The 13298-nt window shown below is 48.8% G+C and overlaps 1 protein-coding gene and 1 long non-coding RNA gene across 5 annotated transcripts in view; one reads left to right on the forward strand and one right to left on the reverse strand.

The window, feature by feature from the left end:
* The window catches only part of Myo5b (myosin VB), a 300504-nt gene that overhangs the window by 24219 nt on the left and 262987 nt on the right, over positions 1 to 13298 (reverse strand). The window contains exons 24-30 of one of the 4 annotated variants that reach the window (XM_060377045.1): positions 13096 to 13229; positions 11929 to 12048; positions 10852 to 10989; positions 7238 to 7303; positions 5523 to 5762; positions 4406 to 4506; positions 517 to 594 (exon numbers count right to left, since the gene is read on the reverse strand). In XM_060377045.1, coding sequence (XP_060233028.1) covers positions 517 to 594; positions 4406 to 4506; positions 5523 to 5762; positions 7238 to 7303; positions 10852 to 10989; positions 11929 to 12048; positions 13096 to 13229 — 877 coding nt within the window. Of the gene's footprint in view, positions 1 to 516; positions 595 to 4405; positions 4507 to 5522; positions 5763 to 7237; positions 7304 to 10851; positions 10990 to 11928; positions 12049 to 13080; positions 13230 to 13298 lie in introns of all 4 variants that reach the window. The other 3 variants (XM_060377044.1, XM_060377047.1, XM_060377046.1) reach the window with 3 other exon arrangements.
* LOC132652277 (uncharacterized) lies at positions 2309 to 6839 on the forward strand. The gene is made up of 4 exons (XR_009589750.1): positions 2309 to 2399; positions 3021 to 3154; positions 5121 to 5260; positions 5902 to 6839. It is a non-coding gene; the product is annotated as an uncharacterized LOC132652277 (long non-coding RNA).

Raw genomic sequence — 13298 nt, forward strand, 5'->3', positions numbered from 1 at the left:
CACTGAGCTGTTATCAGCCCCAGGGAGCCCTCAGGCCGGGACTTGCTGCATGCCGACAGCATGTTCTAAGGAGCCTTGCATTTGCAGCACAGCCAGCATGCAAACTAGGGCAAGGACTTTGGCTGACCCCGAACAGTGAACAGAGTTGGTAAGTAGCATGTCAGCAGCATGGGCCCTGGAGTCCCACAAGCGAGTTTCCTTTGCAGCTTTTTCTCAATAGTTGTATGATTTCTACTACAGAAACTCTCCCTCTTTTCTATAGAATGAAGAGTTGGGCCACACAGTTTCTTAGGTTCAACCGGGACACCTCATACCACCATCTTGACCCAGGCAAGCCGCTTCTGCTGATGTCATCTATACACACACAAAAGGATGAATGGGTGCCTCTAGGGACTAACAGTCAGAAGCCCATGTGACCTGTGCCCCATACACTCACAGGTGCTCAGGCCAAAACAAGGAACACAGACATGAGCAGGCACGTACACGAAGCACATACAAGATGGGAGCATGTTTGACCTGGCAACTTGTTTTAGGCCTTGGTAAGCCAAGCCGAGTTCTCCATCTTCATTCAAATATCCCCAATCCTCAGTCTGGCTAGAAATAAAGTACAGAAAAAGAGGGTGTCCAGCGGAGAGAAGGGAGACCCTAAGGCGGTGTTGGGCAGGGTCTGACAGCTGTACCTCCACTTCTCAGAAATGTTGCATCCACCTCTGTAGCAATGATTTGCCAAAGGAAACACCAGGGCTACAGGGTTCTCGAAGGTGCCCAGCAATTGAGCATCAGGGCTGAAGCGGGATGAAGGCCAGCATGCTCTAGTCCAGCCACCTGCTCTGCTCCGCTCCGGATAGAGAGATGCTGGCACCCAGCTGCACCTCTAGGGGTCTCCCAATCCTCTTTTGAAGCCTCCCCAGCCTTGCTGGCTGAGCTTTAGAGCCTGGGAGGGCCTGATGGGTCTGAGAACATCACCCCACTTCTGTAGTTCTACTTTCCAGAGGGGATGTGATGCTTGGACATACTTCCTGGAAGTTAGCAGCAGTCCTCCTGTCACCAGTTTCACATGTCAATAGAGTTCTGAATCCTGTCACAAGCTGGACTTGTGGAGATGGGTAAAAGTTAATAAATGCACGGCTCACACAGGAAAACAGGCTCATGAGAAAAAAAAAAAAAGAAAACTAGTGGCCCGAATCAGTAGAGACCTTTGCTCCTAGGTGAGAGAGACCCAAAGTGCCAGAGACTCAAATCCCTTCGTCCTCGCACTTAGGAGTGTGACTGGGGAGACAGTGACATCTGCTGGCATGAGGAGGAAAACCCTCCTCACACGGAGGAGGAACAGCTCAGCTTCAGGAAATCCACAAACACTCTCAAAGCCACTTTGCGTAGGCCACTGTGCGGAGCGAGGTTCCTACGGTAGCTAAACACAGAGGTGTAATGGAAGTTTTGGTCTTTGTAAACTCAGTTATACTACGTGAACATGCTTTTGTTTTAATCCCAAGTGTGGGATTTTAGTTGGGCTACAGTTTGTCCACACCTTTTAATTGTCTGGTGTGGGGCATGAACTTGGCCAGCTGGTAACGGCCTTCCACGTGTAGCATGGAGAGGGGTGTGGTCTAGGACTCTGAGAGTATAAATATGAGAGCCAAGAACAAGAAGGTGTTGGTGTGTGGCAGGCAGCACTTTGGAGAGACCGGAGAGCAGAGACAGTGTGGCGGTTCGGAGCAGACAGACGGAGAGAAACGCTTCAGGACGCAGCGGCGTGGAGGAGCCTGCTAGCTGAGTCTGCGGTTGACGGATATTGGAATAGAGCCCTAAAAGAACCCCTTGACACTAAGTAGCCAGGAGAAGTAAAGGGGTCTATGCCCTCTCTCCCCACTAACCTTTTCTCTCTCCTACTTAAGGTTGGGGGGGGGCTGGCTGAAGGGAGGTAGAGGCCTAAACACCCCAAATAGAATTTTAAATAAGTCTGCTACAGGGGGCTTTTTGCTACAGGGTGGAACAGGCAGCAAGGCCGGAGTGTCAGCGTGGAGCCAGGAGCCCTGCCAGGGACGCTCATTTGCATTCCCTAGCCTGACTGTCCATGTTAGGTCAACACAGTGATCTGGGTGACCTCAGAAGTAGTTTCTACCGGCTGTAGAGGTCATACAACAGAAACAGCCTCAGAGAGCGTGCACTTTCCCTCTGCAGACCTTGGAAAATAGGACCAAGCACCCACCCTGTCAAATATTCAGCTATTTTTGGTCTGGTCAGCTCCTTGTGTGTGGGCAGATCCCTGTGTGCTCTTTAGCTCACACTGCATTTTCTCTTAGCAGCCCAGGATCTTTGCTGGGGCCTATGGGAAGTTGAGGAGGAACACAGACAGAGTGAGAAAGGGGCCACACGAGGGAAGCTGCCTTCAGAGCTAGGTGAGTCACTGAGCAGGTGTGTGTGAGGAGAACCCCAGATGCACTTGTCTCTCTGAGAACCAGCACCTCCATTGGACCTGGCTCCAGCCAAAGGCGATAATAAAGCTTTTTCTGTGCTGAGGCCTCCTGCTCCTTCCTGAGTCCCAAGGACAGATCCAAGAACACACTCTGTGATGTGCTGTGGAGTTCTACAGCCTTGGTAGGGCTTTGATGGAGGTCTACAGGGGTCAGTGGAGTACTTCTTGAAGCCAGAGCTAAGCTGAGCCACAGCCATAGTCAGTGCCCAAGCCCTAACCCAGCTCTGGAGGGCCTGCCTGGGGGCAGCTGGCCTGAGCAGGGGAGGCCGCAGCTTCTCTCCCAGTCCACCTCCCATCATTCTCTCAGAACCAGCTAGGAGAGGATGACAAGCTTCTGGCTCTAAGTTTGGCTTCCATGGCCGTCTCTTTCTCTTTGCTTTTCTGTAAGTAAAGCAGTAAGAACAATGCTGGCTGCCCCTAGCTCCCAAGATGGGAGCTTGCACAGACTGGGCGCTCTGGCCAGAGCAGGCCTGCTTGTTCAGTATTGCTTGCCTGCATGCTCACAGTGGAGGGGCCACACAGAACAGGCAGACTCTCTCTGCAGATCTCTACAGGCCACGAAACCCTGCAAGTGAAAAGAGGGCTGAACCCGAGGGACCACACCACAGATGCTTGGAGGGACTGTTCATGAGACTCGAGTGTATCCGAGGAATCTTCCCAGAATTCAGAATTTTCGAGGTATAGACTTCATCAAAATTCTAAGGGGACCCCATTCTACCACACATACAAGACACAACTTGTATGTACATAAAGCTCTCCATTACAGGCCGACCACAGGAAAAAAACAGAATTTGTCTTCATGGTACCCTTGTCATAGGAGGTACCTGCCTGGGCTCCCCAGCCACAGCCCGACTTCCCCTTCCCCGTCAGTCCAGCTGCTTTTCCACCTCGTGTGTGGAGTTGCAGTGATCACAAAAGTTTCTCAAAGCTGAGGCTGGGACAAAACTGAAAAAGACAAACTTCCGTGGTTCCTATCGCGGCAGGTATTAGGGACCCGCGTCTCCAGACCCCTCCTCCTCTAGGCGGCCACTCTTTTCTTAACCTAGCTTCTCAGCTATTGGCTCACTATTGCTGGCTGAGCTTTCTGAGCATGGAATTATTTTAAGATATAGTCAAGGCTATTTTTGTCTTATCACCTCCATTGTTATTGCAGTAAGAAGACAAAATCTGGAGCGTTAAGCAGCCCCTGAAAAGACCCAGATTGGAGGGCTAGTCTCCTGACAGCTGAGGAAAAGAACAGAAAGAGCACTTGGAGCAATTTTCAGTTCTGCAGATTAGGGCGATAAGGCCCAGCACCCAGCGGCCGGCCTGCTTTCTAAATTAATGCCACCTGTGCTCCTGTCTCCTCCTCGTCTCATTCCTTATCTTCACCCAAGATAATACAAGATGACTGGATCTTGACTCCGGCTTTAGCGCAGGGAGTCACCTTCATTCCTTCTCTTTCTTCTTTAGGGAGAATTGGGGGGCTGGCTACATCTCGCCCTCTGGTTTCTCACAGGGGGGAGGGGCGAGGAGGGTGGGTAGCAGTGCAGCCTGGAAGCCAGCCTTCCTGGATTCTATCTTGGTTCAGCTATAGGCCAGAGGTGAGCCTGAAACTGCTCAATCCTTCCGGGCCTCGGTTTCTTCAGCTGCAGCAGAAGAGCTGGAAACCCTAAGCTCTAAAGTCTTGAGAGGAAGCAAACTCAGGCTGTGTTCACGACACCACCCTCTTGTGCTTTCTGAAGGGTTTACTGCTTCCAGCAACTTTGAACAAGTGCTTTCTGCTGGAAGGCTTCCCAAGGGCCTTCTCTGTCTAGCAAGTACTTCCCCAGTGCTGGGCCAATGGCCAGTTCCTAGAGAACAGGCTGTGACATGCCAGCTGGACCACAGCCCCCTCAGTCAGCAGGCCTATCACCTTGTCCAGGTACAGCTCCCGGAAGTGGGCCTTACCTGTTGGTCTGGCAGACCCCATGATAGGCCTCAATGGCATCTTCTTGGTCCACGTACTTTTCACTGTTGGGCCAACTTGTTCTGGCATTGATGTTTGGCTCCTAGAAGACCCAATTAAAGAAAAAAATAACTCTGGTTGTGCAAACAACTCTTGGGAAATAGCTTTCTAATATGGAAATATATACATGTGCTTTTGGGAAAAAGAAACCTGCTGTTCAACGCAGGCAGGAGCATGACTTCAAAAGGGCATATTGGGTAGAAGGATACACAGCATTAGGAAGGCCTGGCTATGAGGCACTGAGTGCAAAGGGTGTGTGTGTGTGTGTGTGTGTGTGTGTGTGTGTGTGTGTGTGTCTGTATCTGTCTGTCTCTGTCTCTGTGTGTTGGGGGCTTGATGGGGATCCTGGGAAGAACAAGCAGCTACATCAGAGGACACAATTCAAGTCTTATTGCTGAAATACTTTATCCCCTAAGCCAGCCTAGCATCCATGCCTAGAGTGGCCCAGCCTATTAGAACCCACTGGATGATCCGGTTACCTTGAATCCCTCCTCCCCCCTGTACAATCTGTCCTACAAGGTGAGATGATCAAAACAAACATGAAGGAAACCAGAGACAAAATGAGTAAGGGGTATGAAATGAAAAACAAACGCCAACATTATCTATTTGTGTCTTGTTCCTTTTGAACATTTTCTTAATTTTTTTTTTAAATCAAAGCATGCATGTCTGTACATGTGAGTGCAGTGCCTATGGAGGCCAGAAGAGGACATCACACCCACACAGGGCTGCACTTTTAGGCAATTGTGAGTTGCCTGACATGGGCGCCAGGAACTGAACTCGGGTTCCCTGCAAGACCGGTAAAGTACCCTTAACTGCCCAGCCATCTCTTCAACCCCCTTGATCACTTTCTGAAATTCAGTACATTCTAGAAATTTCCAGCTTTACATCTTGAAGAAGGTTGTGAAGGAAGGGCCTCAAACCCTTTTGCTGCTCTCAGAGATCCCAAAGACAGATCCTGCTCTTCAGGTTTAAGACATCCACGAGTAAAGACACATAAAATGCAAGCCTACTGGCTCAGTGTCACCCCAACAAGCCCAGCCATGGCTGCCACCTCCTTACCGTGGCCTTGCCAGCCAGCCGACGCTGGTCGGCGTTCACAATCTGGGTCCTGAGGATGAGTACCTCCTCTTTGCGGACTTCGAGCTCCTCGTTGGCCAACTTGAGCTGGTTCAGGAGGAGGCTGTAACTGTCTGGGGAGCTGTGGGTAGAGTTATCCTGCATGGCTTGGTCAGCTACAGCTTTCCTCAGCTCATTCAGGTCATTCTTCAGCTTCTTGTTCTCTGACTCAAGCTCTTGTCTCTGCAAGACAGCCAAGCAGCACATCTCACTGCTTCCTGAATCTGCAGCATGCTCCAGCTAGCTCATCGCTTTCTTCCCTTTCCTTAATGCTCCTGGTCTACCAGAGGAGAGACTTTTTGTTGTTGTTGTTGTTTTGTAGGTGAAGATACACATGGCTCAGGTTCTGATGACATCAGCGATCAGCCAGAGCTAGGAAGTGAACCCCAAGTTCTCCGAGAGATGCATCTGGTGCAATGGCTCAACAGTGTTCACCAGTGCCACAGTATATGTTCTGAGCACGTTTAGCTGTGAAATTCTTCTTTGTAGAAATGGTGGGCTGATGGCTGTGTGTGTGTGTGTGTGTGTGTGTGTGTGTGTGTGTGTGTATACGCGCACTCACTCACCCATGTATACATATGCAGTGCTGGAGAGCAAAGCTGACAGCTGACAGCTGTAAATAAGATGCTGTTAATAGGACCTCCTAAAGCCTTTGTGTGGTCACATGCTTTGTGACTTTCTAAGAACTTGTTAATAAAGTGATAATACTCTTCAGAGTCACAAGATGACCGAGCCAAACCCCACTAAGGCAGAATCTCCAATATCTGAGTGAGGAAGCCAAGGCCAAGAGCACGGAAGTGAAGGACCACAGCAAGTTAAGCTCCTGATCCAGGGTGACAATACATGTAAGGTGAATGCCTCTTGACGGCACTCAGCTAAATGATACAAACTGTCACAAGACGACAAAGAGCAGGGGTCTACTGTATGAGGCATCGGGAGCAGTGCAGAGAGACAGGAAGTAGAGTGGTGTCTGTCTGGGGCTGGGGGGGAGCAGAAAATCTTCAGTGGAGATAGGTTTTGCAAGCAGAACAGAATTGGGAGGGATGAATGGCAGTGAGCTGATTGCTCATGATTGTATCCTCCATTACTGACCCTTATATATACTTAAAATAGTTAATATGGTTAATTTTATGACACACACACACATATATATATATATATATTTTAAACCATACTGAAAAAAATAGTTGGGAGGAGGAGGAAGGCACAGAAATGCCTCAAGGCTGCTTTTTGGGCAATAGTCATTATTAGCTCATTTGTAGCAGTTGTTCTCTTAGTGACCAGCACTTGGTTGAAACTGCCTCATTATGAAGCCTTTGGGGGGAAGGGTCTGGTCTGATGTCCCTTCCCTCTTCCTGGGGCCTGAAGTCTCCACTGTTCTGCTTTGCATTCTCCTGCCACACAGGGAAACCTTCTGCCTCACATCTGGATATCGGTTCAAAGCGATTGTATTCCTGTGGCCACATTTTATTTTAACTGGAGCTGTTTCAAGTAGGAAAGGCACGTGTTTCTTGGTAAAAACACATGCTCCCCCTTTCCTTTCAGAGATGAAGGTGTGAAAGCATAGAAATGAAATCACTTGCTTATTGCTCTAGTGATGAGCAGGTTGGAAGCCCAACTATGTCACTTGTCTTCTACTAGGGGACAGACAGCCTCACCTTCAGACTGTTGTAGGCTAGATCTGCATCCTGGTCCACATCTATGCCATTGTTTTGTTGTTCCACCTGCACAGGAAGGACAGAAAGGTGAGCACAAACCACAGGCCACTGTTCTGCAGAAGTGTCTGACGACGGCCAAACTTTTTCATTCTACTTCTTCATGAAGAGCTGGCCACCTCACCTTCCAAAGGTGTGTTCGCCACCTCCTCCAAAGAGCAGCCCTGCACTCGGCTACCATGAATCCCCATGAACAGCTCCGTCCTGCCCCCACTGTATTACATGGCTCCCACAGGGCCGGCAGGTTGAATGTGTATAACAAACACTGCAAGTTAGAGTATACAACCCTAGTGCTTGCAGGTAAGTCCTAAGTTCTTCTCCCTGTGAATGGGAGCTCATTTGGACATAGGGTCTTGGGAGACGTCGTGAAGTGAGTCCTGAAGCTATGGGAGGAAGGAACACACAGACAAGTCGGGCTTATTAATATAGAGGCAGGAGTGGAGTCAGCGGCAAGTCAAGAACCCCAGAAGGCAAGAGAAAAGCACAAGACAAGTTCTCCCCACTGCCTGCAGGGCACAGCCATGTCAAAAGTGTCACTTCTGACTCCTGGAAGAATAAATTTTTGTTAACAGTAGTCGAATTGGTGGTATTTTGTTTCCGCGTCCCCAAGAGCTGTAAAACTTGAATACAAATGCTATCCTCATGTTTTTTGTTTGTTAGTTTGTTTGTCTGTGGTATGTACTCATGAGTCTATTTCCCAGGTAATTCAAAGCACCTTGTAATGAAGCTGCTTCCTCTATGACCCTCTAGAAAGGAAGCCAGCACACAGGAAATCTGCAGTGCACATGGCATACTTCAGAATGCCAAAGCTGGTGGCTCTGGGCAGCAGTCACTAGAATAACAAGTTGAACAGGACTCGGGTCAGCCACCGGAGTTGAATTGGCTGTTGAAAGGGCACAGACACCTTCTTAAGTGGCTAATTGCTTGGAGTGAGTTTAAGGGGGAGACGTCTTGAGGAACATGGGTCTTTAGAATGAAAACCTAATGGGGTGGGGCATTTAATGAGATTGAAGTCCTAGCAACCCGAAGTCCAGGTAAGGCTACCATTGCTGTGGAGGGACCAGGGTACCGGGGTTTAGAGTGAGCATCTCCTGTAACTTTTTCCAGATAAAGGACATGCCTCTTTGCCATACTGTTTCCTGCCCTGTAATCCGGGATAAGCTCTGTCTAGGAAGCAACTTTCGCCTTTCCTTCCTCCGTTACCAGTGGCACAGGAAATGTCAGTGACCTGAGTCAGCACTCCTGCTGCTAGGCAGGTGGCCTGCACTTGTGTTCTGTGTGGCATAGACTTTCCACAAACCCCTCTAAATGTTGATGACACTAGACTCCCAGAGGAAGAGGGTCACATACTCCTACGTGCAAGTCATGTTTCTAAGCACAGTCTGCTGGAATCACCATGGTAGAAAAGGTAACTGTGCCAGGCCAGGGGAAAGGGGACAGGATAGACGGGGCAGTCTGACAGCAGACACAGAGGGCCCACTCTCACATGGTTTTGTCAGTCCACATGATGTAACACTCACAGGCACCCCAGCCAGGCTGTATTGAGTGCGGGCCCCTAAGGAAGAGGACCTGAGGTGGCTTAGGATTCCTTCTGGAACCAAGGGAAGACTCTGAAACTTGATCTCTAAATATTTAACCTCAGGGGAGGATAGAGAATTCCATATTATTCCCTGCCCTACCCCTGTGGGCAACAACACACAGGACAGAGTCTGCTGATCTTGCTTGGTGATTATGTTTTGAGAGATTCCTCTCTTTACTTGGTATCCAGACAAACCAACCCTGAAGCCAAGCTTCCAAAGCAATTTGGCACTTCTGAAATGGGAATCCAGAAACCATGTGTTTAGGTAAAGGTATGTAAGAGCTTCTATATAGGGCCTGTCTAATGCTATCCATTTCATCCACACAGATTGTCCATGACTTACGGTGGCTGACTTAAAGTCCCTTGACCTTAGATGGCCCAAGAGCAGCTAACGTCCACTGGAAGTCAAAGTTCATTTTGAACTTTGACCCTTTCCCAGGCAGGTGATTTTCCATAAGAGCCTTACCAGTGCCACAGAGTCATCCCCATTGATCATGAGGTGAAATGCCAACACCCTATGGGTAGGTTGTTGCTAAGTTAGAGTGTCTGGAAGGTTGGAGGAGTAAAAGATCTTGTAATTATGTACATTTTCAACATACAATGGGCTTTTGGGGATTCAACTCTGTGAATATACATCCAGTATTGTATCTGTGTTTGCCTGTCAAGATAGCCTCTCCTTATAAACTGGAGTCGTTTATATACCTAATGCCTTCACTCCCCACTCAGTCTAATCCACTGAGAGACTTCATCACCAAGATTTATGCCTTCACTAACTGCTTATTTAACAAGACAAAACAAACAACAAAAACCCCCAAGACTCCAACAGCAAGCCACCCCAGAGTCCACAGCACATCTGACTGGAAAGGGGAGAAAAATGTTAGCAAAGGAGAGTTTGGGTCCAGGTGATGGGGTCAAGGAGGTAGGAAGAGGGTCAACTCCCATGATTTTCAGTTTAGGCTTGAGAATAGATCTGCTAGTGATATGACCCAGAACTGGCCTTAAATCTCATGAGAAGTGCTCCTCACAACTTCAAAGTAAGAAAAGGCAGTTCTTATCTCCTGTACTGCTGGAGCCGACGGCTCTCTGTGACAGTGCCTATAGGTTTGTAGTCAATTCTGCATTCACAGCCACATTGCAATGTTGTTTTTTACTTTATACCTGAGCTATGGCTGCTACTCCCAAATCTGATCAAATTCTCCAATGGCTAAGTCTGTCTCCTGTATTTTTACCTGTTTTTTTTTTTTTTAAAAGAAACTGTAGTAGTGAGTATGTGCACGCATGTATGCGTGTGTCATGGCTGGCATGTGCCATGATATCTGTGTGGAAACCAGAGGACAACCTGCAGGATTCAGTCCTCTCCTTCCATCATGCATGTCCCTCGGATCAAGCTCAGGCCATCAGGCTTGGCAGCAAGTACCTTCACACACACTGAGCCACCTTGCTGGCTCTAAACTCCCTTTCATAACGCTTACTTTACATACTTGCTATGAGTCCAATAGTGGCATGGTTCTGTGTGCATAGCTTAGGTGCCCCAAAGTCCTTGGGACAGAGCAATTACTTTCCGGGGTACAGTTTCACATGGTTTCCTTTCAAGACTCAGGAAGATGAAGATGACTTCAGTTGTGATGATGTGATGGCATTTCCATGGGTAAGAAGAGTCTTCTCTGACTCTGAGCCAGGGGCTGAGCTCATGGTAGATTACCAGCACAACAGGGAGGTAGGTTTCCCTGCTAAATTTGACTTCTGCTATATTGTGTATCTCTGCACCTGCTGCTGGTTCTCCAGAGAGGAGTTCCCACAGACTCCCAATAGCTTCCCAGTGAGAATCCTTTGCCCTGGAGCACTCAGGGAGCACACCCTCCACAGAGGCGGTGGTGTGCGACACTCACAGAGGAGTGAACAGTTTCACTCTTAACAAGAGAAGGCTCTGAAACCCAACACCGTGGAGACCAGGTGGGCTCACAGAGCTGTCACGCACCTGCACTTTCTTGCTGTCCTGTTGCTCCTTTTCTAGCTGTACCTGCAGCTTCTTCCTCTCCTGCTCAAGTTCCCGCACTCTCTTCTGCAGCTTCAGGAAGACCGTCATGTCCATGGCTGCCTTCTCTACACCAATATCCTGCAAAGGAAGCGGGGTGCACAGAAGGTGGTTTTCACAGCACAAATGCTTCAGGGAACACACAATGCCTCACTGCCCACCTCTGCGTCAGCCATCTGTCTCCCCGCCCCCCAACACCAACCCTTGCCTCCAGCAAAAAGCCTGTGCTAAACCACTAGTGTTTCTCATAGGCAAGCTGGTGCTGCAGGCTTATTCTCTTCTTGATAATATCTCTATCTCAGCCATTTACATTCCTCCTGTGTGAGCTACTTAAATGACCAATCACATATTCTAAGAACAAGTGGACACAGGCACAGCCATTTTCTTTGGAAGCTAAAGGGGAATTCGCTTCCAGAAAAATGGCATCACATCAGGACTCAGTGCTTACTGATGAGCAGTCTTCTGTGGCTACCAGTAACTGTAAATACGATGCCAACAACTACTTGATTATAACTTGAACCGATTAATACTTGCCCTGCCACAGAGCCCATTTTTCTAACAGATCTTCATGCACTGATTTCCCAGTGTATTTCTGTCTGTTCAGATTCATGTCTGGATTTTACTATGTGGGCTATGTATGTGTACAAACATGTGTCTGCCTGTCAGCAGGTAACGTGTATGGGCACAAATGCAGCCTGCTTTTAACAATGCCATGTACATGTATGGCAGCGTGGTCTTGTTCTACCTCCTATAATGAGAACAGCTCAGGATGAGTCTCACTGCCGTCAAGAACAGATCCCAAGTCTGCATGGAAATGGCATCCACGCAAATGCTGGGTGGCTGGCAGAGACGATGCTGGCTCCAGTCTCTAAGTCCACTGCAACCCAGTGATCCTGTTCTTAGTGTGTCTCCTAGGCCTGTGGGCACCACCAGCAGAGCAGTATATCTCTGTTGGGTAGTTCCATGTAGGCAATTAACATGTCCTGGGCAGGATAACTGCAAACAGTGCCCCAGTCTTACCTCTACCTGCTGAAGGGCATCCTCAGTGTCTCCGATCTCTGAAGTGGAAATGGAAGGGTAGTTGGAGTCAGATTCTAAGCTGCTTTGATTTGATGGGTTCTTCCTGTGGCCCGGAGTTTGCTGCTCAAGGAGAAAAATGTGGCAATTCATAACCAGCCTGTAGTAATGAGAAGTAACTTCTCAAGGAGCAGCGGGCCCTGGACATCCGCCAGCTGCCTTACCTATCAACAGCTGTGGCAGCACTGCTCGCTGGACCAGTAGATAGACAGCTCTTCCCATGTACACCAGGAAAATGTTCTAGCAGCAAGCCTCATGCCAGCCCTTCCCTTGTCTCTCATTGCTTTACAACCCATACAGCCAGAAAGCGAGGCAGGAAGAGCCTCTCGCTCCCAGCCGGGCCCTCACAGGGCACGGGGCTCCCTCTCCATGATCTTGAAAGATACCCTTTCTGCAGCCCTACCCCACACAGCCCCTCCTTCCACGCCATTCTGCTTATGGAGAGGATAGTATCAGAAATAGATCGTACCTTCTGTGCTATTCACTAGAAGAAGAAGAAAAAGAAAACCTGTCAAAACCTTTTTGGCAGCTGGTTTGTCTTTAAGAGTGAAAACTGAGCTTGGTGAAATTTTTAGATTTCTATTTCAGTTCCTATTCAGATTCCTTTCCTGGTTTCCATGCAACTAACTTACTGCTGTTGAATATGTATGCTGGGAGGGAGTATTCATACGGGTAAAAAGAATGTCAAATCCTGAAATGTCACAGAAATCTTTCATTTTGTCAGAGATTAGGAGACCCAATGAGGCCCTATGGGAGGGAGGTCACAGCCTATTTCACCACTGTCTCAGCACTGGAATTTTCTAGAACAAGAAACAGGATGACAACATACACATACAGGAAAGGAATTCCTAACCTCCTAAGATCTCAATAAGACCTCAGTGTTGGGAAAGAGCATCCTTTTCCCAACAGATGGGAAAGGGACCAACGGCTGGCAGCTTCCTAACCACAGAGTTCCCATGGGAACAGAAGTACAAGGGGTCCTCGCCCACATGCGCATTTTCTGAGCAGAGCACTGCCGGAGGGCAAGGCTATACAGCCAGCTCTAAAAGGGCAGAAAAGGAAGCCATTGCCACCAGCCATCACTGCCTCCCTTGCCTTTAGGATGGTCACCTCGTCCCGCAGGTTCTCATATCTCTGCTCCAGCTGGGAGTATTCTTTCACGAGGTTCTGGTACCTGGACCGTTCCTCCTCCAGCTCCTTCTTCATCTGGAGGTTCTCTTCCACAGAGCCTTGTGAAGATTCAGCTAGAAAGCAGGAATAGGAAGTGGGTTTCAGCACCAGAGCAGATCCTCCAATGCGCATGCCCTGCTGGG

This window comes from Meriones unguiculatus, chromosome 2 (assembly GCF_030254825.1).
Source record: "Meriones unguiculatus strain TT.TT164.6M chromosome 2, Bangor_MerUng_6.1, whole genome shotgun sequence".
NCBI classification, from domain to species: domain Eukaryota; kingdom Metazoa; phylum Chordata; class Mammalia; order Rodentia; family Muridae; genus Meriones; species Meriones unguiculatus.